We start from the raw sequence: 24966 nt of genomic DNA, 5'->3' as shown, positions 1-24966 counted from the left end.
AGCTCCAGGCTCTTTCTTCCAAGCCTCCTTTCCTTTCTATTCATCCGGACAAGGTGGTGTTACGGACTCGTCCTTTTTTGCCAAAGGTGGTCACGCCCTTCCACATCGGGCAGACCATCACTTTGCCTACCTTCTTTCCGCATCCTTCAAGAGAGGAAGAGAGGCTCCACCGTCTGGACCCCAAATGTGCGCTTGCATTCTATCTACAGCGTACACAGCAGTTCTGGGTGGATGACCAGCTTTTTGTTGGCTATGTGGGCGCTAAAAAAGGTCGGGCGGTGCACAAACTGACATCTCTCGTTGGGTCGTTCTGTGCATCAACGCATGTTACTCCTTGGCTAAGAAGGAGCCTCCTGTGGGGCTGCGTGCCCATTCTACCAGGGCGACTGAAGCCACTACTGCCTTGGGACGTGGCGTCCCCTTGCAGGAAATTTGTCAGGCAGCTATGTGGGCCTCGCACACGCTTACCAAGCACTACTGCCTTGACAGTCCGGTCCGGAGGGACGGCTTCTTTGGCCGTTCCATGCTCCGTGAATTTCTGATGTAATCTTGTTCTCAGACCCACCACCAGGGTTGGTATTGCTGGGGTATCTTTTCTAAGGTAAGGAATCTATCACTAACGTGTCTCTTTCAGATGCACAAGTTACTACTTGTGTAATGATATATCTGTTAGAGACATTAGTTAGTGATAGATTCCTTACTGCCCCACCCATCCTCCCCGTTAGGGTTAAGGTCATCCCTCTTAGGGCCCTAGTTTTCTGCACCAATGGTCAGTATCTTGCATGGCTCTACGTTCCTGGCTCGGAAAGTCGTGTACAGTACTGACAGCGCACAAGGTTGGCGACTAAATACTCTCCGTGGCATCATCTCGCCGCTTACGATTCCAGTGACGGACGCGGAGCCGCACGACGCCACCTACTGACACGCAGGGTTACTGCTAAGCAAAACTTTCCGGATCCAGTCTGACACCTGGGGATATTCTAAGGTAAAGAATCTATCACTAACTAATGTCTCTTACAGATACATCTTTACCCAAGTAGTAACTTGTGCTTTCAAACCACTGCAACGGATACAGGTGATCATCACCGCTAGGGGAGACTCTGCTGTACAGTCTATGCACAGAGTGTAAATTCTGCAGCTCATATGCCTTGAACTGAAAATGCTACTTACCAGTATGCATCTGTTCTTGGCATGTAGAGCTGCCGAGATTCACACGCCCACCCACCTCCCCGGAACCTGTATCTGTTCCAGTATTATCTTACTTAGATACATTCACATGGACATAGTTTCTGTTTCTACACACCATCATTTTCCATAATGGTGAAAAATAATCTGAGGATGGAGTTGATGATGGAGTTGATGCCCATGCGCACTATCGTCCGAGGGAGGAGTTACCTATATCATGTCTACAAAAGACTTCTTCCAGGACAACAACAAGGTGCAAGCATCGGAGCCCAACACCAGATGGCGATCTATTCACATAGTGTGAATCTCTGCAGCTCTACATGCCAAGAACAGATGCATACTGGTAAGTAGCATTTTCCTTACTTACCTTTGGTAACTAACTTTCTAGTGGATACTCTTTCTAATTCCATGTTCCTCACCAACCTTACCCACCTCCCTGTTCTGTGAACTGGACACTTTTGCTATCTAAAAAAGGTCCCAATCTAGAGATCTGCATACTGGTTATACCAAATTTGATGGGCTCTGAAACTGGTGGCATACACAGCCTAAATAACAACTGAAGTCACCGTGCATGACTGGTGCTTATGTGGGGCTCTGCTTGGCCTTTCCGGAGAGGAACGACGGTGCAGAGCTGCATAAGAACTGCTCTAAAAGTTTCCGGATCCAGTCTGATGCTTGGGAACTATACACATGGTGAATAATCAGCAGTTCCGTATTGTCTCCACCAGAATGATAGTTACCGACAGTAACTTGTTCTTTAGTTTCATTCTCTTGTCTCATTGATTACTACTCGCCTGCACCACTAATCTTTCTGAATGTTCAGCTTCTTATGATCGAATGTACTGCCCTATTGCGGCGTAATGCTCCCTTTGCAAATAAAATGTTAGAAAATAATTAAAACTAAAATGTTTCCAAATAAGGACACTGATTGGCTTTGTTTCAAGGTCTTAGCAATTACAGCTTATTACAATGCCTGTGTATGGGAAGATGAAAAATAGTGGTAATGAGTTCTGCAAAACAAAAGCACTTGCATACATTTATTTATGTGAATTTCTTAGCACTTAAGATTGTCCTGAACGAGTATCCTACTGTTCTCAAACTCTTTTCCTGGTCATAATCAAATTCCAAAAGACAGTAAAATGGCCATGTTCAGGGAATGGACATGGCACATAACCGGGAATCTACCTACACTCTCAGAAAGGTGTTAAGGAATGGAAAATGTGTCACTTCAGCAGTTGTGTGATACCCATTTTGCCTTCAAACAATCCTCTGTCAGATGAATACTCAGAAAGCGGAGATTCATTAGTCATAACTCTGCTCCTGCAGATCAAATCCTGTGACGAAAATAATAATTTGGAGTGGGTCCCATAGATGAGGGGCAGTGAGGTATCCTATCACCATCCAGTGGCAGTCCAGTTTTAGTTAAAGCCATGGACGGCAGCAAAAACGTTGAACTTTTGAGGGAAAACTACTTGCATTTCTGAGTCCAACTATTGTACTGGGGTATCACCCACAGCATTTGATAGTGTAATGGATACAACCTTCAGAACTACAGTTGTAGACAAGTAACATTTTCTTTTCAATTCCTCAAGGATTTTACTGTTAAAGACAGCCAGAAATTACAGTATCATGTAGACCGTGGTAAAGAATGAGTAGTCGTGTATTAATTTCATTTATTTAAACATCATAATATATGTTTAATGTTACTAGTTATCAGGTATCAGGACAAGTGATCCTATTTAGGTATGTCTATGGTATGTTAACGATTTTCATGTTAGATTTTAGTAACATTTGGATTGAACATTAAAGTCCTGGAAACTACTTGCAAATTAAAGAAACTACCTCAGGTTTAATGAGCCATGCACTGTCTCGAATGGTGTGGGAATTATTATTTCTTCTATATAGGAGAGTAGACGATGCCTTGTAAAATACTGTAACAATAGAACAATGTCTCAACTGGTATATCATACAGGGGGACTGTTCATAGAGAGTGCGTCAATCACATAGCACAGGGACAAAGGTACGAGGGAGACCAAGAAAGGTTGAAGGGTTATTTGCATACAGAAGCACTATAATACAACTAGATTGCAGTAATCATAACAACCAAATGTGCACTGCAAGTGTTGTAGTGAGTGAACGGCGCAGTGACACAAGTGATTAACCCCTTGAGTGCCCCGCCCTTTCCACGCCCTGTGCCGGGCGTTTCATTAGCGGGCGGGGTTCATGACGAGATAGTCTCGTCATGGGCACAGCGCAACCGCGCTCCATGACGAGACTATCTCGTCATGGGCACTAAAGGGGTTAAGGAACAACGTGAGGTGGCGAAGAAAACACTAAAGAACAATAAATTGGGGGGGTCAAACAAAAGTATTTACAATTACAGGTACAATTTCATGGTTTACAAATGACCCTTTGGTTGCTGCGAATGGCAGTGTGAAGTAGACGGCGTTTTGACCTATTTAAATCAAGGTCATCATCAGGACGATGGTTATAAAATTCATGGAAAAGTGCTCTGCTGTCACTGACGCAGAGAAGGAAAGAGTCCGGGCGGGGGACGCGGATGCAGGAAACCGTGTGTCTTAACCTGCTGTAGGGTGTTAGTCGAGTGGGAGCAGCCTCAGGAATGGCTGGGCTGCGATATGGCTTCAAGTCCACATCTATGGTGGCAGCCAATACGAGGTGGGGCTGCAGTCTTAAGGGTGATTTAACCGGCAGCGGAGGTGCCGATGTCCGGAGGATGGAGAGAATAATTCAAATCAGGACCGGCAGGGTCGTTCTCCATGAATCCGGGTTTAGTCCGGCAGGGGGACGAGTAAAACGTCTTGTAAAATACTGTGCCACCTCGTTGTGATGGTAAAGAGAAATGTGCCGCCTTATTCTGAAGATTGCTCTACCTCCTTGCATGGTGCTATTAAATTGTGATACCCTAGTATTTTCAGACCGCCATTGAGTGGTTGTAATGCAAAACCACACATTTTGACCTTCCAGCACTAAACCATGCCCTGCCCAAACAAAAGATACATGCAAATCTTCAAATAAGAAAATACCTTTATTTTTTTCATGTATCTAGGATTCTCATCTCACTCACACATCTTAATTTACTCGTGAACTAAACCATGTAATTAATCACACTGCCTAGCATTATTCTGTCAAAGGTTTATATAGGTGCAGAATCCTGACACATTAGTTGATGTCTTCCTTGGAATCATCCATTCCTGTAATACTGTTCCTCCTAACTTAGTTGCACTCTAAAAATATTATATTGCCTTTAAAAGTGATGTTCATGGTTTCTGGTCCAGAACTCATGGTTGTGAAACAACAAGTTTTTACTTTTTGAAGGGATTTGGAAATTTGGTTGTTCCATAATTGTGCATAAGTTACGACAGTGGACTACATTGGTACGCTTTCTAACAAGTTTTACTCATAGAATTAAAACAATACTGTGACTCAAACACTGTTTTATTTGTTTTTCCCCCTAGGATAATTGTCCAGCATGCAGCCAACTTCCCCAGAATATACAGTTTCCACCATCTGCAAAATTGCAGGACATCTTGGATTATTTAACAACAAATAATTCATTGTGAGTTTTTAAGACTTGTGCTATTCATTTCTGCTGTCAATGAATAGATCATGATTGCTTGGCCTTATGTACCATCATCACAACAACCGCTGTCGTTAAGCCTTCCCAATTGTGTTTTTCTATGTGAGTCACATCACGAATATTGAAATAAAGGTTTAACTGCTAAAAAACAGCAAACACTATGAAATAGAGAAACTGCAGAGACCTGGCACTCAAATACTTTTTGGAACAGTATTAAGTGTTTTACTACATCTAAGATAGTCATGATTTGCCCTCATTCCCACAGTAAGTTCAAAACAAGTTCCAGAACCGTCACGTTATGTCAGAATGACCTTTTCCTTTTCCTGAGCCGTTACATGATCAGCAAGTGTGTTACAAACTTTAGTATGAAAATGGCAAGTGTTGAGGGAGTTGGATTGTACTTTCTCTTTACTTGCTCAAAGCACAGAATTTTAAACACTATTTTCACTTTGACTGGGAGAAGTGTAGTTCACAAAGGGTACTTATATAAGCTATGGGTTTTACTTGCAGCATTAGTTAACCTTCCCTTGTCTGACCTATTTGCAGATGAACTGTAATTTGTGTTGGGACACCAACAAACCGAAATAATAATAAATAGGAAATATACTGCTGTGGGCTAAATAATACCCATAAAGAAATCACGAAATAAATAGAAAAAATGTTTGTAGTAACCAAGGTACCCTCTTGTTACCAGCACAGCAAATCAAACTCCAGTCTGTGGTGTAATCCCTAGAACTTATTAGAAAGTCACTTCTGGTCCCTCGACAACCTCTGCACTGACATACCAAAAACAGGTTACGGGTCAATAATTCCAAGTAACTTGAAAAGGTATCACAAAGTTAATCCTAGATGAGTGAGTGCTAGCATGAAATGCACAATGCAAATATAAATCTTTGGGATTATTGTCACTTACCTACAGGTAAAATACGCAGTTGGCATTCTCTCTGCACCTTTGAAGTGTGCAAGCAAGAATTACTTAGTGGCAAAGGGGCAAGCATTTGGTGTCACTGGCAGTCCTCATTTTTACTCCATATACTGTTGAAAGTTCTTGAGCTATCTGGCACAATACTATGTGAGCAAACTGTTAATGCTGGTGTTACAAGTCACATTATCCAAAGATAGTGTCCCATACATTTGTACTCCAACCACCACTTCTTTTTTGTAAGTGTTCCTGCCCACTCGATCGTGAATATCATTACCGTAAGAGAGAGACCCCCACTGAACAGCACAAGAGCAGGAAAAAATAAAGGATGATTCTCTTCTGGTCTTAACTCAGAATGTGTGTGTGTGTGTGTGTCCACCATTGAACATAACTGGTGGAAAAGCTTGCATCACAACTGATCAGTTCCCTAGTGGGTATAAAGCTAAAATGTTTTAATCAAAATCTCGAATCTGAGATAATCAATTCATTTCTGTCAAGAAAAGCTACCAAAGTACTTTGAAATTGCTAAAACACAAAGACCTCATTATCTAAACTACCTTGTAATGTAAAATGAATACTATTTTTTCAGATTCATAAAATTAGGAAAGAGATTAGTGATCTCCCCAACTACTCACTAGACATAGACAATATTGTAATAGTACTGAGAAATAGCTGATGCTCTTTCACTCTCATTAGTTTGCAAAGTCTGGGGAGGATAGTTGCCTCAACTAAAGCTTGTAAAATGTACTTAACACCCCCCCCCCCCAATAATACCAAGATTAGCAAAATGAGTCTGCTTAGTCCGAACTCTACATTATAAATCCATTGCAAACACCAGGGAAGGTGCAAATAATAGTAAAAATAATACAATCTGTAAGAACAATCTTGATAAACCCAAGACAGACCCAAGCCTTAAATAAAAATATGTCTGATTCAGTTTCACACCTCCCTTTTATTGCCATGATGTTTGCAAAAATCCTAGTTCAACTACTCAACCATTGCACGATTAAGGACTTCATACGTTACATACATCAATCCGGTTTCCGGGAAGAACAGAGAATGCAAACAGATATGTGAAAAATTGTGGACAACTGTTGTTAAATGGTCGACATGGGGGAAGCATGCCTCTTTGTTCTTCGTGACCTCTGCAAAGTTCTCTGTGAATCCTATCACAAATTAATATAAATGAAGGGGGATTCATATTCAAATTAGATTAAATGGAGGCATTTTAGGTGCTAGTTCATTTGTACAAAATGTGTATGGCTTTTAGCAAATTTGCAAAGGTGCCTTTGTACAATAAAACATGCATACCCTTTGAAACTACCTCAAAGCAGATGTATCTGGATGAGCAGATGTATCCATTTGTCATGGACATGGAAGTTTCAATATTTTCAAGAATGCAGTAAGAATTTGAAATACTATAGCAATGAGTATTTTTAAGTAATTTCAGTTCCAACGTTTGTGTATCTTTAATTATTCTACAAACTTATAATGGTTCAGGTCACTGTAATAAGACTTGTTCGAGGCAATATATCTGTAAGATGTATAAATGAATACATTAGGGAAATATTCTGAGACATGAAGATATCCTGATGAATTGAATGCCTTAAATTCCTTTCTGCATAAATTCAAATCGTCTCCTATCCATCTTTTTTTTGCATATTTCATCTTTATATGACTCTAGTCTGTTAAAGCTTTATCCATAAACTGTAACTTTGTGCCTCGGTATGGGAATGAAATAGGGGTTTGGGAACATGTTTTTTTTCTTGTCAAATGTTAAGCATATGTTGGTAGACTGTTTTAAAGAATGTAGCCCAGCTTTGGTTGTTTCAGATGCTGTTATTCCCAGTAATGATATATCATGTAATGAAGCAATGAAGACTTGTTTAAGTATATGCTCTTTTAAGCCATTTTGCCAATAGTCAACCTCATTAGCCAATACATTAAGAAATTTGACCACATTATCTATTTTTTTCAACACGTTCTATTGAATATCATTGAGTGCTTGTGTAAAGTTGGAAATATGCTGCATTACTTTCAAGAAGATCCACCTGCCAAAAGAAAAACCTAAGTTTGGCAGTGACTCAAGGGCAGCACAAAATAAAGTACTCGTCAACTGTCCACCACAGAACATACATATATATCTATATTACCTACTGGCGGTCGCCAGTAGGTAGTTATAGTTAGGACCCTCTTACCATAGGAAAACCGCAACATTCTATTTTGAATAACTTTGGCGCCGGTCGACGAATCCTCGCGAAATTTTCAAAATAGGTGGGGCGCTGCGCTCCGCTCCTACCCTGAAAGTCTCGGGGGGATTCGTCAAGCGGGGGCTGAGATAAAAGGGGGGTCCCAAAACGCGTTTTTCCCATGCATTTTTCCATAGGACCTTTAGACACAGCTACAGCCCGAACGACTGAACAGAGTTCCTTGAAATTTGGCAGAGAGGTAGTCTACAGGTCAAGGAAGTGCCTTTTGTAGGTTTGGTGTAAATCTGTTCAGTAGATTCTGAGAAAATAGCCTTTAAATCAATCTATATATCTGAGCCAGCTTACGGTGCGCTTACGGTGCGCTTACCGTACGCGTACGGTGACGTGCGCGAGCGCGATTCTGATTGGCTGTTAGATCTAAGTAAACATTCGAATCGGTTGAAACCAGGAAGCGGCGGCCACCATTTTCTTTCGCGCACTCTGAGTGGGGCAGCAAAAATAAAGCCAAAAAATGTCTAAAGGGGCAGTATATTGAGATCATAACCACCCAGCATTGATATAGGGGTCCCCAAACAACCCCCAAGGCCCAAAAATTTTTTTTTGTTTTTTTTGAAAAATCGCCGATTACGCTTAGCGTACGGTAAAAAAAAAAATTTTTTAAAAATTATCCACACTCTCCCAACCCCGTATGCAAATGGTGCCCGAAGGGCACCATTTGTGCATGGCATATTTCACCTGTGAAATTAATAAAGAATACATTTCACAACGATGCGCATAATATGTCCCCCATGTGCGCACGGTGCGCGAAGCGCATCGTGCGTACATGGCCCATCCCGCATAACGTGGGCACGCGGTGCGCACAGCGCACCGCGTGACCACCGTGCGTGCACGGCACTAACTGCGTAAAGTGGGCGAGCGGTGCGCAAAGCGCACCGCGTGCTCACTGTGCGCGCACGGTGCGCGAAGCGCACCGTGAGCGCACGGAACAAACTGCGTTAACTGGGCGCGCACGCCACGAATGGCGTAAAGTAACTTAGCATTTAAAAAACCGTACAAATTCACTGAAAAAACCATAGGTTTCACACACGTTATAGTTAGGAATTTGCATTTAAAAAACCTTGCAAATTCACTGAAAAAACCATAGGTTTCACACAAGTTATAGTTAGCTGTACATTTCACTCGTAAAAAACCAATGAAATTCCCCCGTTATAGTTAGTGCAGGCAACTATAACTCACGCGACCGCAATCCTCTGCTGATGACATATGTGTCTTTATGAAAAAAAAATATTTGTAATATATGTATAGCTAAAATTTAATGGAAGAAGACATGGGCAAATAAGTGTCTAAATACAGTATTAGCATCAGCAGAGTATTGCGGTCGCGTGAGTTATAGTTGCCTGCACTAACTATAACGGGGGAATTTCATTGGTTTTTTACGAGTGAAATGTACAGCTAACTATAACTTGTGTGAAACCTATGGTTTTTTCAGTGATATAGATATAGATGTACACACACAATCACAAACTCACATAAGAAGTGTTCTAAACATTCTCAAGATTCTACAAAAGACTCCATTTGCACTTAAATATTGCTCCCAATGTATTATTCATGCAAGCTTATTTTATTTTTAATTTTTTTTATTGATTTTCCATACATCCAAGAAGGAAAACAAAACAATGGAAAAAGGACAATAGGGGGTTCAGTTACATATACCAGATCTTTAGCAAAGACACATGGCAAATCAGTTTATTTAAGGCACATCTATGGCTCCTTAAGATGTCCATGCCTACGGCACGGGCAAAACGTATGATTATGATCCTTGCAATAGTCATTGTCCAACCATTGAAAATTCCCATCCCCAACTAAACCCCAACCCTTCCTCCCTTTCCACCCCCCAGGCGTGTCACTTAAGTGCTGGCTGCAAAAGGTCAGTAGAGCTAATATCGCAGTGGGGCGACTTGGAATTAGGGAAGCTTAGTGAAAGCAGGCTTGCATGTCGAGCGCCACTACTAATCGTGAGGTTACAGAGCAGGGTGGCCTTAAAGCGGTCTATACATTAAACTATGGCTGCCACAGGGTAACCCACAGATGCGCCCTCCGCATCATCTTCAGGAGATTTGAGAGCTACAACAAGCATTTCCCACGCTCTTGCCCTTTCCAGTGCCTTTTTTCTTCCAGTGCGATTTGCAATTTGTAACCTAATCACTCCCTCACACTCAGCATTTAGGAATTCTGCTTTCCACTTAGCGATGCTAGGGCCCTGTTTCACTTTCCATTGTGTGGTGATGTTTCTCTTGGCTCGTAGCAAGCCCAAATCTAAAAATTTACTAGTGATTTTGTTCTTTGAGGTATGGGGAAACCAATGTAGGATACAGTGAGCCATGGATGGGTCTAGTTCCCTATCGTGTAATGTTGATACCTGCTCCCAATAACTGTCAAGGAACGAGCAGTCCCATAACGTGTTTAAAATCTGCGCTGTCTGCATTACATCTCGGGCAGGACGCTAGCTGGGCCGAGAAATATGCGTGCAGTTTTGCTGGGGTAAGATATACTCTTTGTAGAATATGAAAGTGTACTAACTGAAACCTCGCATTCCTCGTGATCTTCCAGGCTCTCTCCACAAGCTCACCCCACGCCTTGTCTGGGAGGACCTCCCCTATATCCGTTTCCCATTTGAGCTTTAGGGCAGATAGGGATGCCAGTGTCCTACGTCTATAGAGACAGGTCACTTCTTTAAAAGTGGAAGTGGGTGGTTCTGTGAGTCCTCCACCCCAATGTTTCCTGATGGCCGCTGTGAGGGCAGTGTACTGTAATAAATCACCCCCGGGCAAGTATTAACGGGTTTGCAGATCGTTAAACGGGATCATGGCTCCCTCCTCATATAGGTCCCCCATGGTTGTCAGTCCCCGCTATGCCCAAGTCTCTAATCTCTGCCAGTTGCCACTGTGTGGCAGGGCCCTGCACATTATCAACGGTATTTCCGGTGCATAGGGGATCTTAATAGAAGCCCTCCACAAATACCTGTTCCAGCATTTTCGTGCTGTGGCAAATTCTAGGGTGAGGGATGTAGCGCTGACTGGGAGTCGCAGTACTGTGCGGGACAGCAACATCAGGGGCCCCAAAACCTCCCTGGGCTCTTCCTCCCCTCTAGTGTCACTCCCCACCCATTGTGTGAGCCATTGAAATTGGATTGCTAAATAATAAGTCCCCTAGTCTGGGAGTGCTAGACCACCCTCTGCTCTTGGTCGCATGAGTGTGCTGAGCGCTACCCTATGCCTGCCCTTGCCCCATAGGAAAGCTGTGCTTATTGAACGGAGCTGCTTGAAGTAGGTTGCCGGGATCCAGATAGGCAAGGTCTCGAAGTAATAGTGGAGCCGCGGGAGGGTTACTATTTTGAGTAGAGCCACCCGGCCTGCTACTGACAACGGCAAAGAACTCCAGAATTCAAAGTTAGCTTTTGCCGCTCTGACGGCCTTTCCAATGTTACCCTCAAGAATGTCCTCCTGTATGTGGTAGATAGGAGTGCCCAGGTAGGGTAGGCATCTGTCTTCCCAGTTCACTCCCTCTGTGCACTGCGGACCCATTCTATCCTTACACACCGGAAAAAGACCAGATTTCGACCAGTTCACTTTTAATCCTGCCACTCAGAGTGTGGAGCAGGTTTTTTGCCCCCAATAAGGCCGCCCCCAAGTCAGCAAGGAAAAGTAAAAGATCATCAGCATATAGTGCAATATGATGGACCTGTCTGTGTACGTCAAACCCTAGATACACCCGCCCAGATCTAGCATGCGCCACTAAGGTTTCCATCGCCAGAGCAAACAGAGGGGAAAGGGGACACCCCTGCCGTGTACTCCGCCCCACCCTGCATGCTTCTGAGATTACTCCCCCAGTTTTAACTCTGGCGGTGGAGTCAGTGTACAAGAGAGCTGGCCAACTCACAAAGTCAGAACCGAGCCCCATTCTCCGCATCACATGAAACGGGAAAGCCCATTCCAAACTGTTGAAGGCTTTTTCTATATCTACTGCAAAGATCGTAGCAGTGTTGGCGCGGTAAGTATCTGCTTCTAAGATGCGCAGGAGACTTCTGATATTTAGCGCTGTGTTTCTGGTGGGGATGAACCCAGATTGGTCAGCGTGTATGAGGGTGGTCAAGTGAGGGAGCAAACTGGAGGCCAGGATTAGTATTTTATAATCAAGATTGACCATGGATAAAGGGCGATATGCAGTTCTTTCCCATGCCTGCTTGCCCGGCTTTAGCAGAGGAATGATGATCGCCTCTCTAGTGGAGACAGGTAGTTTGCCAAACCTCTTGGCATAGTTATATAATCGTGCGAGTAGGGGAGCTAGGAGGTCAATGTAGGCGAGTTAAAATTCTATCGGGAGGCCGTCAGTGCCTGGGGTTTTGTTACGGGCCATATTTTTGATGGCTCCTCGCACCTCCCGTACCTCGATCTCACGTCCCAACAAAGTTGCCACATCCTCGTCTAGTGCAGGTAGGTTTACTTCTCGTGTGAACTCCTGTAGTTCATCTTTCGTTTGGGCCTGTTGGCTTCGATAAAGCACAGTGTAATATTTTAAAAACGGGTTGTTGATCCCCTGTTGGTCATACCTAGCTACTTCTGTCTGGTCTCTAATTTCTAGTATAACTGATCCCTGCCTAGCCGGATTCGCCAACTAAGTCAGGAGGGCCCCCGATTTATCCCTTTACGAATGTGCCAGAGTAATGTTGGTCTTGTAGTCGAAACATCTCCGACACTCCTCATGGGTGGCTACTGCCTCCCTTGCCTCTAGTAACTCCTTGTGCTTGCCCGGGTTTTCAGGTCTGTCCTTTTCCAGGGCGCGCAGGCGCTCGTCGTCTCGTTGAATATCCTGAAGGAGAACCTTCCGAACTCCAACCAGCTCAGATATGAACCGCCCTCTAAGTACTGCTTTGCAGGCGTCCCATTCCACAATCGTGGACGTAGCCGTACCCTTGTTAGCCTGGGAATAGACAGTGAAAGCTGCCCCAATACTTGTATGGAAAACCTGGTCATCTAAGGCCTCTGGACGCAAGCTCCAGGTGGGGATTTTGGGGCATGCGCGCGACCATTGTAACTGTGCCAGGACAGTGTTGTGGTCTGAGAGCGTCCTGGTGAGGTATTCGCTGCAACTAATCCACTCTTGGACATCGGGTGAACACAAAATGGCATCTAGCCGAACATGTAATTCATGGAGGGCTGAAAAGGAGTAATCTCGGGGTAAGGGGTGCTGCGCCCGCCAGATATCAATTAAGCCCCATTTTTGTTGCCAGTTACAGCGTGATTCTGCCAGTTTGTGTGCAGGTGCATTAGGGAGTGGGGGGTGGGAGCGGTCAATGTTGACATCAGAGGTGTAATTGAAGTCGCCACCCAGTAACAGCTACCCTGCAAGGGTGGTCGCCAACCTTCTTGATAGTAGGGAGAAAAAGGCCGGCCGGTCCGCGTTAGGCGCGTATATACTACCCAGGGTGAGATCTCTACCGTCTAGTCACTACCACAAATCTGCCCTCTGGGTCAATCACCTGTGTTGTGCATTGAAATGGGACGCCCGCCCGTATCCATATCAATACACATCTCGCAAAGGCATAGTATGTAATTATAATAAACCTGACCCCTCCAGCGGCGTTGTAACGCCTTCCCTTATTTTGCCAGGAGGTGGGTTTCTTGAAGAAATGCGATTTGAATGCCTCTGCGAATCAAATGAGTATATCTTGTGGCGTCTGACCATAGAGTGCATATCCCTCATATTTCACGAGAGACGAGCCAAGTCTAATGGGGGTCCCATTGCTGAAACCTACACGCATAGTCCTTATAAGATTTCCCACCGTGACATGCCTGGATCCCCTTAAAAAAAATGAACTATAAAAACACCCCCAACTCCCCCTCCCCAGGACAGGTATCCAACAAGGCATCTCCATCCAAACCGTAATAGTACAAACCAACGTCTAGTGACAAAGGAAGGGGTGGTCTCCCACTAAGGACCTCACAAGGCACCCCATAGTGCCGCCTCCCCGTGAACTGTACCAATCAATAAACCCCAGTTCAGTTGGATCTTACCTATAGTTCCAAGTGGGGAAGCCACAAGTTTATTGAGGCTGCACCTACGGATCAGTGATGAGAGGCCCTGGGAAGATCTGCATGTTGAATGGCAGACCACGTTCTTTACACTAGATCATCAGCTATTTGGGGCGTAACCACTGGCATGTTAGCTCCCAGGCTGTCATTGTCGCTGCGATCCGGTGAGGTCTCCGATCTACCATCACGGCGTCCGCTGCCGCCTGGAGAGGAACTAGGGCTGGTCTGATTGTGTGACACCACTGCCTGCATCGCTTTACAACGTTCAAGGCTAAGTTCCCTGGGCGAAGGAGCCTTGGAGCCCGCCCTATGGCAACGAGGACTCTGCTGCGGGGTCCCTGAAGCTGAAGCAGGATGATCTACTGAGCTGTGGGCTTGTAGCCAGTCCCAAACTTCTTGTGGTGAATTGAAAAAACGTGCTCCCGCCGGGTCAGCCACCCAAAGTCGAGCTGGAAATAGCAATGCATAGGGCAGGTTCAGTTTGCGCAGTTTAGCCTTGACAGCAGCGAAGGATGCCTTATCTCGTGAAGTCTGGGAAAATCATGACATTACTATTATCGATGCGTAGAGTTTGTTTTTGACGGGGACAATTTAAGATGTGGTCCCTATCCCGAAAGTGTAAAAGTCTAGCCACCCCAGGTCGGGGGGGAGCTCCTGGTTTTGGCGGCCTAGCTGGTACTCTGTGAGCTCGCTCCAGGGCATAAAAGGGGGAAAGGCCTGTTTGAGCCACCTCAGCGCAGAGCCAGTCCTCTAAGTAGCGGACTATGTCTGTCCCTTCTGTATCCCGATGATGCGGATGTTGTTCCGCAGCGACCTCCCTTCATTGTCCTCGGCACACAGTTCCAGGGTTTTCACCTTAGTTTCCAGGACAGCAAGAGATTGGCGCATCTCATGCACTGCTTCCGGCAGGCCGCATATTTCCTTTTCAGTGCTTGACACTGTGTCTTTAAGCTTGCGGTGATCATCTTTGAGTAGACTGAGGCCCATGCCGATAGCATTTATCTGTCCCTCTAGCGCCTCTCTGAAAGCCGTTATGGCCTGCATTATGTCAGCTAATGTAGGTTTCCGGGAGGGCAGGTCTCCACTTGTTTCGGGCGATTCCTCGTCAGAGTGAAGTCCCGGGGCATCTACACTTAGAACAGTGAAACCCCGCTTTTTTTGTGGTCTCCCCATCTCGAAGCTACTGCGTGTTGATATGGTAACTGAGTGAGATCAGTGACCTCTAGGAGTAGAGCGTCTTAACACCACCAATTTCACTGGGCGGCCTCCAATCCGTCGTACTCCCTCGACTCGAAGAGCACTCGCTGTCCTCGTCTCGGGTAGCCTCTCCCACCACTGGCGGCACGAGCCAAGTGGTCTCGCCGAGACAAAACACCGCCCAGAAGTTTGCAGGCCCTGCTAGCGCTCCCCGGTGCTTGATCACCGCAGCACTTCACAGCTGCTCACCTCAGCCTCTTCTCTTTAGTAAATGTCCGGCCTGACACTTACCAGCGCAAGTGTCCCCCTCCGCTATCGTGCATTTGTTATTCCGACCACTATAGTTATGCCCCACAAAGAGTCGGCAAGTCTTCTCCTGGGGCTGTTGCTACATTCACTGGCACTATATTGTGGTGCGCCCTTGCAGGTCCTCTAACGCTGGTCACCCTCTGCTCCCAGTGGGGGTCCGATATAGCAAGTGTAGGTTCTTCTTGTGCTTCCTCTAGCACAGCTATAGCTCGCGTAGCATCCTACTACAATAAGTGTGCCTCAGTGAGGAAGTCCCTTCTTCATAGAATGATGCACCCTCTTCCGCAGCGGTCCCTCCTGGGCTCAGCACTGGGTTGAAGCCGGTCAAAGTGAGGCACCGGGCTCTGTTGGTTTGCGATGTGAACAGGGTCTCTACTGCTCAGGGCCACAATGTCCTAAGTATCGTGCCCAGGGAAAGGCAAGCTGGTACGCTTATGGGAAGCTTTGCCCCATTTTGTCTGTGGCTCCGTGAGGTCCGCACCACGGGCAGTGCCAGGATCTCCAGTTGCCACAGCACGACTCTGCGGCTGTCACGGCTCGCTGGTCATAGGAGATTCGATAGAGGGATCACCACAGGCAGGCTGCTGCGAAATATGGGCGACATCGCAGGGCGCTCACTGCCTGGCTGCCATTTTGTTTTTCGGCCCAGGGCTGAGTAGGGGGTCAGCGCTGCAGGCCAATTAATCGCAATTAAAGCGCTGCAGCCTCTCCCCACCTCCTCGGGAGCGTTCCACTATCTGGCAAGCAGCACAGGCGATTTCACCTGCCTTGAGATGTCTGTCAGCCTCGCAGATCAGGAACCACGGCAGCAGTCAGATGGTGGCCACCATCTTACTGACAGGTCCGCCGAGACGGTATGTGCCAATTCCCCCCCAGGGATGACTGTAATTGCAGTACAGGGTTCCGCCGGGTCTTGCAGTCGTGTTCCGGAGGGCTGCGGTGCGGGTTGCAGCTCCCCCTGCTGTGTCAGGTGATCAGAATATTTAAGAACGGGTAGACGGCGGTCGGAGCTCCTCAGCTCGTGTCCGTCTCCATCGGCTGCAGGCCACGCCCACCCATCCATGCAAGCTTATTAATGTTCTTTATTTGCATCAAGGAAATGTTGGTAGGAGCTTAATACTGCTCTGTAAAGGCATCAAGGAAGTGTGATACTCATATAGCAGATATTTCTTCACCTCTATAACAGTGACCACTAGCTTTTTCCCCAAATGAATCAGTTGATAATTTGTACTAATCTCCCCCAACTGTCACATTTGCTCGGTCTTCACTACGCAAAAACCTGAGATTATTGCAGTGAGCGCCGTTCTTCTGACCTCTTTTACTAGTCTCTCCTAAAATAGACTAGTAAACCCCTGATTTAAAAACATCCATGTATGGTATACAGAACGCTTGTCAGCAACTGGCTGGTTACAGTCTTTGTTTCACATAGTACTCCAGCTTCAGCCCAGCCTTCATTATCACCAGCTCCTACATTGTATCCAATCAGACTAATGCCCCACTCAAGGAAATAATGTTCAATGGAAGAAGTGATGGATGGCAATTTGCTGTGGCTGACTCAGGCATCTGTCTGTGATTTCAAAAGTAGATCACATAGGAGCCTTTCACACCATTGATGGATGACCCATTGGGTTGTATTAAATCCTTTGTGGGAGACATTGCAAGGAAATGGTGATCTGTAATTTTTTAGTAGTCATCAGGCTGATATCTAGGCCTTATCTGTATCGCAAAGCACATTTTATATTTTTGACTGAAAAGTGCATGTGGTTCCATTGCAAGACTTTACTGTCACTCATATGCTTGGGACATGTATTCAACTGACTTCAGCCTAGCTTTTCTGATGAATGTTTATCTTGCCTTAGTAAACTAAATTTGAGACTAGAGCTAAATTAGAGGTGGTTTGTAATTGTGTCCTTAATAACTTAATTGCTGGTATTAAAGTCTGTTTCCTGCCTTGGATTTTCAAAACATTTATAGATATCATGAACTAAACATTTAAAGCTTATAATGACATTTAATGAGTTTGAGGGGACTCAAATTCATTGTAAAAGTTCATGTTGGTTCCACACTAAATGGTTTCACCAATTTTATTTATTCTACTCGATTTTCTCTTGCCCCCTTGATGGTCAAACTGGGGTGGAAAGGAGCATGGGATTTGACTATAGTAAGACTTTATGCAGGACTCCCAAGTCTCTCCAATCAAGCATTGTGCCCCAAGCAACCATTAATGTTCCACAGTCAATACTTATTTGAAGTACAAATAAACTATTGGAGGTGTTTCAACATTTAGATAACTTTAAACAACCATTACTGTCCAGTATGGCAGGCTCTCACCAGATAGTTATGAAACATCTATTATTCATTCTCCACCTGTGGGTAGTTAAGCTCCATAATTTGTATACTTTTCTGAGTGGGCTCATTCAGTCTTGGTACTGACGAAAATGTTATCAAGTTTTAGTGGGTGTGCGCAAGTGGGTCTTTCAAGGTACATTCCAGCTGCCCACTGGTGAGATTTCAGAATAAGCTACTTCTGCTGAAAGGGTGCTGCAAAATACTGTATGGTGGATTAAGGGGAAGCAGATGTGCCTTCTCAACTGAAGGTTGTTAAACTGAAGCTTCTCTGTGTGCAGAACTCCCTTTGTAAGGCCACTGAGTCCTATTTTGACCTTATTACCTGAAATGTCAAATAGTTTTTGTTTAAATTTGGTCAGCTTCCTGCTTCTAATTTAAACAGAACTGACTGGTCTGTGCATCATTGCTGTTCATTGCCTGATTGGGACAACCTGTAGCTAAAAAGATGACTGAAGTTAACTTGAAAGAATTATTAACTATAGTTTATGGAATGAGTGAATGTGGAAATTCTGGCAAATAGTGGCTACTTTTCGCTAAAACAGTGGTTGTACATCGCAACCTCCCTGGTTACCTTCGTCTTTAAATCTACCTAATCTGTTTGAAATGTAGGTGGTGTTAGTGTGCTGTGAAAGTGCCTCAAGCACCTGAAGTCAAAACTGGTCGGGTGGCTAAACTGATAACTGGTAGTAGGAAACCTGTCTCAACCTATGACTAACCACTATAATGGAAAGCGGAGCCAGAACCGATGTGCAAATGTGAATCTGAAGAAGGGAAATGTCAGACCCCCCCATCACTACAGAATGTGGGTGAGAGCCGGCAAGGATGTAGGCATTGAATCCTCTACCTAGTAGATAAGAGCAGTAGGCTTCCTACTCTGGCAGTGCTTTCCATGATGAGATGTGTTCATTCAGTTTTCCCTTTGCTTGTATTGTAATGTTGTTTCCTACTTTCACTTTTTATTGATTTCCCTTGCAGTGGGAAAAAAATGCGCAAAATATGCATCATTGATATGTGCTAAGATTATTTCAGCATTATAGAGGTTACTAGTGTTCTTGAAAGGTGTCGTAATAGAATTATCTGCACACTAGCTGTTTTCAATTTGGGATTGTTGCTCTTAGGTACCCACTTATTTCTGCTGAGATCTAGTGGTTAGCCTATGAATATGTTTAGTTTATATAACGGTTTCATGTTGTTTACACTTAGATTTTTTTTTACCTGTTTGATGCAATTTTCTCTGCACGTAGCCATGTTTATTTAGATCTGATTCTTCTATTTATTCACATTCTCTAGACAAATGAAGTCTCCAGCAATTACAGCAACCTTGGAAGGAAAGAACAAAACATTGTATTTACCTGTGAGTAATCTTTTTTTTCAATACAAAATATTGTGAGTGTATGAAATATTTTGACTTCAGTTTAAACAAACTGCTTTTGTCTACAGACTGTAGCTTCAATTGAAGAACGGACAAGACCAAATCTCTCCAAGACATTGAAAGGTAAAATTTAAGCAAAATAAACGCAAAGCTTTGTCGGGAAGCAGAAAATGGAGCAATTTCTATTTTTAAAATACTCTAGTTAGGTGTTTTAATTCTTTTTTTACATGTCTTCTGTCAAAGTTTCTGGTCTGTTGGAGGAGGTTATGTGTAAGACTTAAGTGGGTAGGAAATTGTCAAGTGTGACTAAGTTTTAGAAGTATGTATATACTCCGTGGTGACTTAGACAGTCTCATCTGGGTTTTATTAAAAAGTTTTCCGGATATGACCTATCTCTGCATACACGCTAAAAATTGTTATACTCCAAGCAAACAACAACTGTCTTTAGCTAAAATTGGTGCTTTAGGAAAAGACTAGGACTACTCATAAAAGGAACGGGGTGCTGTGCAGAAAGTGTACATACATTTTAAGGTATTGAGGCGAGTGACTTAGAGACAGGGCTAGTGTGTTACTAATACATTGTATTAAACCACAACTCTCATGCCCTTGCATGTTTCTTCTACAACTCAATGATAACTGGAACATTTCTGGATATGTATATTTGTTATGCAGCATCATCCAGGACGTTCTTTTCTTTTAATTTTTTTCCTTTGTTTTACATAGCTTTTAACTGATCTCATTTATGAACCAATGTGGCTTTCATTCAGTTTCAAAGTGTATAAGGTTTGAGATGTTCTCTTGGCTGACCTTCACATGGCTGCTTCTTAAGCATTAGGTACCTTATCAGTGCCTACTGTGTGTAGGGATAGCATTATTGCCTATTTGATGCCATCTGTCTTAGAAGCATCATATAGCTATAGCTTCTCAGGAAAATGTTCACTTTGTTCTTGGGTGCCAAGTGCCAGCAACTGGGAAGAGAGATCTGCATTAAGGTACCACATGCTATTGTTCAGTAAAAATGTAACCAGACATATACCCAACTTCAGCATTAGCTGACTTTCAGCTGAAATTGAGATGTTGCTTTAGCCAGATAGTTTTCTGTTAACATAGCTCTATAGTTCGCTGAACCAGTAGCCACAAAGTTGTGATCCTGTGTGTGCTGCACACCATAGACACTGAGCAGAAATACATTGGCATTGGCTGATAAAGGTTATATCATGGAAAGCTCAAAATCTCTGATAAAAGGGTCTTCTATTTATTCATTTTAGATTTTCTTGTAAGTGTTTTTGATGCCATTCAGGACTGTTAACAGTTTTTAATACATTTGCAGGGGCACAGTTCTGAAGACCTTAGATGTATGTATTCTGTTTTCTCAGGATCATTTGATACCTCTTAAATAGTGCACACAAAACTATTCTTTTTTATTTACTTCTAATCACAAATTCCTCACCTTGTAAATCTCCCCATGCACCAGAATGGATTTGGAAACTCTTTGCAATAACTCCTTCCCACATGCAGTGGTGCCATCAGTCACCGCTCTAACTATCCCTCCTCCACACATGATGGCATCCAGCGCATATAGGTGCCTACCCTCTGTGCTGACATCAAATCTTGCTGTATTTACTGACATTTGTTGTCCAAACCATTTTGCAGTGTGCAGGGATGTAACGCATGAAACGACAGTACCTAAACTATGTTGCAAACAAATGTCAGTTACAGCTCAGACGATGCCTGACTTTGGTATCTCCACACCAAACATGACTCCAAGTCCTGTGACAACTGGTCCAAGATACAGCTGAAGACCACCACAGTGCAGGAAGCGAAACTCTGCCACTGACCAGATAAAATAGGGGCCTGTCCCTTCCAATGCCCCGCCTGTTCGTGTTGAAGTCGAGGGATAAGTTGAAAAGGAAGTACAAGAAAAATATACAAACCTTTTTCTATGTGCATATGTTCCAGTTCCAAGGGGAATTCACAGCCTACTTTCTAGAACCTGACTCTGGCTTTGAACTCTGACTCGAATCAAGTGTCAAATCTGGATCTGATGAGCCTGGAGTTCCCTGGGCCATCACCAACTGCAGCAAATTGCAGGTTTAATGCTGCAACTTTTCAAGCTAATCCTGGATCCATCTGGTAGGTCTATAGGCCCAATGGATGACAGGCCACAGAATGGGTTTCCTCCAGTAGTCTCTCTTGGCACTGACTGGCCCTGCATGAAGTCAGCCCAATTAGGTGCCGGATCGTACCCCAACGTTTCCACCAAAAGCCTCCACCGACTGCCATTGGCTGCACCCACCGGCTGCCATTGGCAGCATCCATGGCTCCAGAAGCATCCAACCTTACTCCGATCTAGGATCTACATCCATTTTCAGGTAGGGCTTCCCCTATGTCTTGTTACATAATCAATAAAACCTAACCTCTAGTTGAAGAATGCTTTCTTCTCCCTTGTTTAGCTTGGCATCCGTTCTAGCAAAGTTTGGTAAACATTTTAGCTTTGATTCGGATACTCTCCAAAACCTTGAGCTTATTCAGCTTGATGAGAAAAAAGATTGCTTACTGCCACACCATTACACTGATGGCAGTTTATATAGTGGCCTTTGCAACACCAGTGATTTGGATACATCACTGAAATACAAACTAAATTCGACCTTGGAGCTTCCCACCGAGGAGAGTGCATCCTTGGCATAGTAGTTTGTAGGGCTGCACAATTTTACAATATCCACTGTGGGAAAGAACTGAGTAACCCTCCCTTGCAAGAGGACTTTCTATAGGTAGTCCAGTTTCTAAATATAGTTCCCAGTTTAACAGAGGAACTGGGATAATTGATTTTGGTAGAGGAGGTCAAAAAGGCTATCAAATCATTACAGAACAATAAAGTTCCTGGGCCAGATAACTTCTCGAGTTCTTTGTAGTCTTTGCTGATATTTTGTCGCCTTTCCTGACAGATATTTGTAACTCATTTGCTGAAACAAATACAGTCACACCAATATTGATGGAGTTCATTCTTACCCTATATTGAACCCCCGGCAAAGACCTGTAGTTCTTAAAGAATAATTGCCCTTTTAAATAGTGATGCCAAGATGTCCACCAGAATCCTGGCCACCAGGATTATAAAAATATGGCTTACATTCATTCCACCGTACCAAGCTGGTTTAATTAGGGACAGACAGATTGATGACAATACCAGATGAGCCCTTAACCCCTTCGCTGCTGCGGACATTCCGCTGCAGCGCTGGGGGGGGCAGGGGGGCAGCGCTGTGGGCCTGTGCTCATGACAGAGCCGCTCCGTCATGAGCCACAGTTGAGCTGTGCTCATGACGGAACGGTTCCGTCATGACTCCGCCCATTTGCGTTGTCGCCCCGCACAGGCGGGGAAACAGCGCCGCGCAGGCGGAGCGGCCGCCGACAGGATTGTCATGACGGAACCGTTCCGTCATGAGCACACGCCAACCGTGGCTCATGACGGAACGGTTCCGTCATGAGCAGGGAAGGGGTTAAAGTAAATATCTGATAGACACATCTAGCCGCAGATTCCTTAACTTAGAATATCCCCAGGCGTCAGACTGGATCCGCAAAACTTTTTTGCAGCAGCACCTCTGCGTGACAGGAGACAGCGCCATATGACCCCGCCCTGACGTCGTCCACATACGTGACGTCAGCGAGGTCATATAAGTCCCTCTCGGCACGCTGCCATCAGTTTCCGCGCACAACGTGGATCCAGAGTGAGCGGTTCCTTTGGCCTGTTTTCAGGCCCTTCATCGATGCTTTGAGTCTGGAACAGTGTGCGATGCCCTCGGGCTTTAAATCCTGTACTTCCTGTTCGCGGCAAATGTCCGCGACGGACCCGCATCTTATTTGTATGTGGTGTCTCGGCAAACACCACGACTCCACGAACTGCGACGGCTGCCAATAACTCAAACCGAAGTCCCGGCGGGAGCGCTGGATGATGCTTCTTTCGGCACAGCTGTCCCGGTCAGAGTCGTCTTGTCTCCCGACCTCTTCAACGCGGTTCTGCTGTCGTTCGCCCTCTGGGGCCCAAGGCCGTCGTTCTCCACTTCTTGGTAAGTTGCGATGTATGTCACCGAGGTCCTCTACCTCCACCTCCTTCAGGGGCACTGGTTCCCGGGACATTCCGGTCCCGCGCCCCAACAAGTTGCCCTCACCCTACCCGCCCTATCCGGGTTCGAGGGAGACTCGGGCCAAAATGGAGGCCTATGCCACGGCCTTGCAGTCCTCACCTGGGTCCTCTTCCGTTCCTGGGGCGTCTTCGGGGCCTCTACTATCTGTGGAGTCCCCAACGGACTCTCCGGGTGTTTCGCCCCGGCATCGCATGAGCTGTTGCCCTCCAGGGACGTCGGAGATGTGGTATCGTCAGGGTGCGGCTCGGCTGGGTCCCCCTGTATGATCCCTAGGGCATAGTCATGGTGCGGCCCAGCTGGGTCCCCCTCTGCAACCCCCTGCACCCCTGCCGCGTCTCATAGTCCCGCGGGGCTCCCTTTGGCATCGCAGGCGGTTGCTAGTGCCCAAAGCCTCGCTTTGTGCACGCCTCAGCCTTCCGGACAGGCGGACGTCAGTCCGGAGACGGTGCCGGCCCGGCGCCGTGCCGTAGACTCGTCTCCCCGGCTCTGCCTCCGCTTCTTTCTCCGGAGTCAGAGCCTTCTGTGGTTGAGACAGAGTCAGCGCCAGTGCGGCGCCGAAGGCTTGCCTCCCCGGATCCAGCTCCTTCTCCTTCCTCTTCTTCGGACGGGGAGCTGGTCGTAGATTCGCCGGACAGAGTTGGGTCGGCGCCGGACGCGGTGCAGTCGGCACCGGCTACGGTTGTTTTGACGCCGCATCAACGTAGGGTTGTTGGAGTCTTCTCCGGAAGCATTTGTAGAAAGCGTCGCGACAGACTCACCCCGTCAACGCAGGTGGTATTCTTGCCTGTGTTTCCTAATATGTGGAGCCAACAGGATTCCCGCCTCCTCAGGAGGATCCACAACCAACTGACTCCTGGCCTCTTCAGGAGCCTCCTCAGGACCCCCATTCCTCAATGGGGCTCCCCTCAGTGGAGCACTGGTCGCACCCTCATTGTCTTGGGAGGGTTAGGCTACAGCCCTCACCTAATGATGAGCTACTGTCTCCTCGGAGGAGGACTACCGAGGCTGGTGCAGCCTTTCTGCCAGTGGTCTCTTTGGCCACTCGGATTCTGAACATGCAACCCCCTTCGGTGTCTCTCTCTGTGGACCCTTTACTTGGTGTCCTTCACCGTGGGTCAGGGAATGTGGAGCCGATTCTGCCCTTTGAAGCCTCTCTTTATGATGCCCTTTTGGGTACCTGGGTTCGGCCAGCTTCTGGTGACCCGGTGGCTCGTTCGGTCTTGCACCGCCACTGTCCTGCTCCACATAATCTGGTCTGCTTATTTGTGCAGCCGGATATGCAAGGGTTTGTTGTGCAAACTGCCTTCCCTTTCCTGCCACGGCTGATACTTCCTCCCTCCCGGCAGTCCAGATGGCTTGATTCATGGGGTCGGAACATCTTTGTCTCCACTAGTGCCGCACTACGGTCACTAAATACAGTGTCCTGGCTCGGGCTACTTCTGCCCTCTGGGTACTCTGCAGAGTCTTTGCTCTCCGCCAGCACTGAAGGCTCTCGTGTTGACCTCCTTCACCTTCTCCGGGACGGCTGTGACCTTACAGAGTTTACCATTCACTCCGCCGTGGATACTGTGGATTCCTTGGGCCGGGCTA

The 24966-nt window shown here is 45.7% G+C and overlaps 1 protein-coding gene across 3 annotated transcripts in view; it reads left to right on the top strand.

The window, feature by feature from the left end:
• The window catches only part of UBA3 (ubiquitin like modifier activating enzyme 3), a 304096-nt gene that overhangs the window by 219920 nt on the left and 59210 nt on the right, over positions 1-24966 (top strand). For all 3 annotated transcript variants that reach the window (XM_085624784.1, XM_085624783.1, XM_085624785.1), the window contains 3 exons: positions 4665-4765; positions 19156-19219; positions 19306-19360. In XM_085624784.1, coding sequence (XP_085480910.1) covers positions 4665-4765; positions 19156-19219; positions 19306-19360 — 220 coding nt within the window. The remainder of the gene's footprint in view (positions 1-4664; positions 4766-19155; positions 19220-19305; positions 19361-24966) is intronic.

This window comes from Triturus cristatus, chromosome 9 (assembly GCF_964204655.1).
Source record: "Triturus cristatus chromosome 9, aTriCri1.1, whole genome shotgun sequence".
Taxonomy (NCBI): Eukaryota; Metazoa; Chordata; class Amphibia; order Caudata; family Salamandridae; genus Triturus; species Triturus cristatus.
This window is presented reverse-complemented; position numbering and strand designations above follow the sequence as displayed.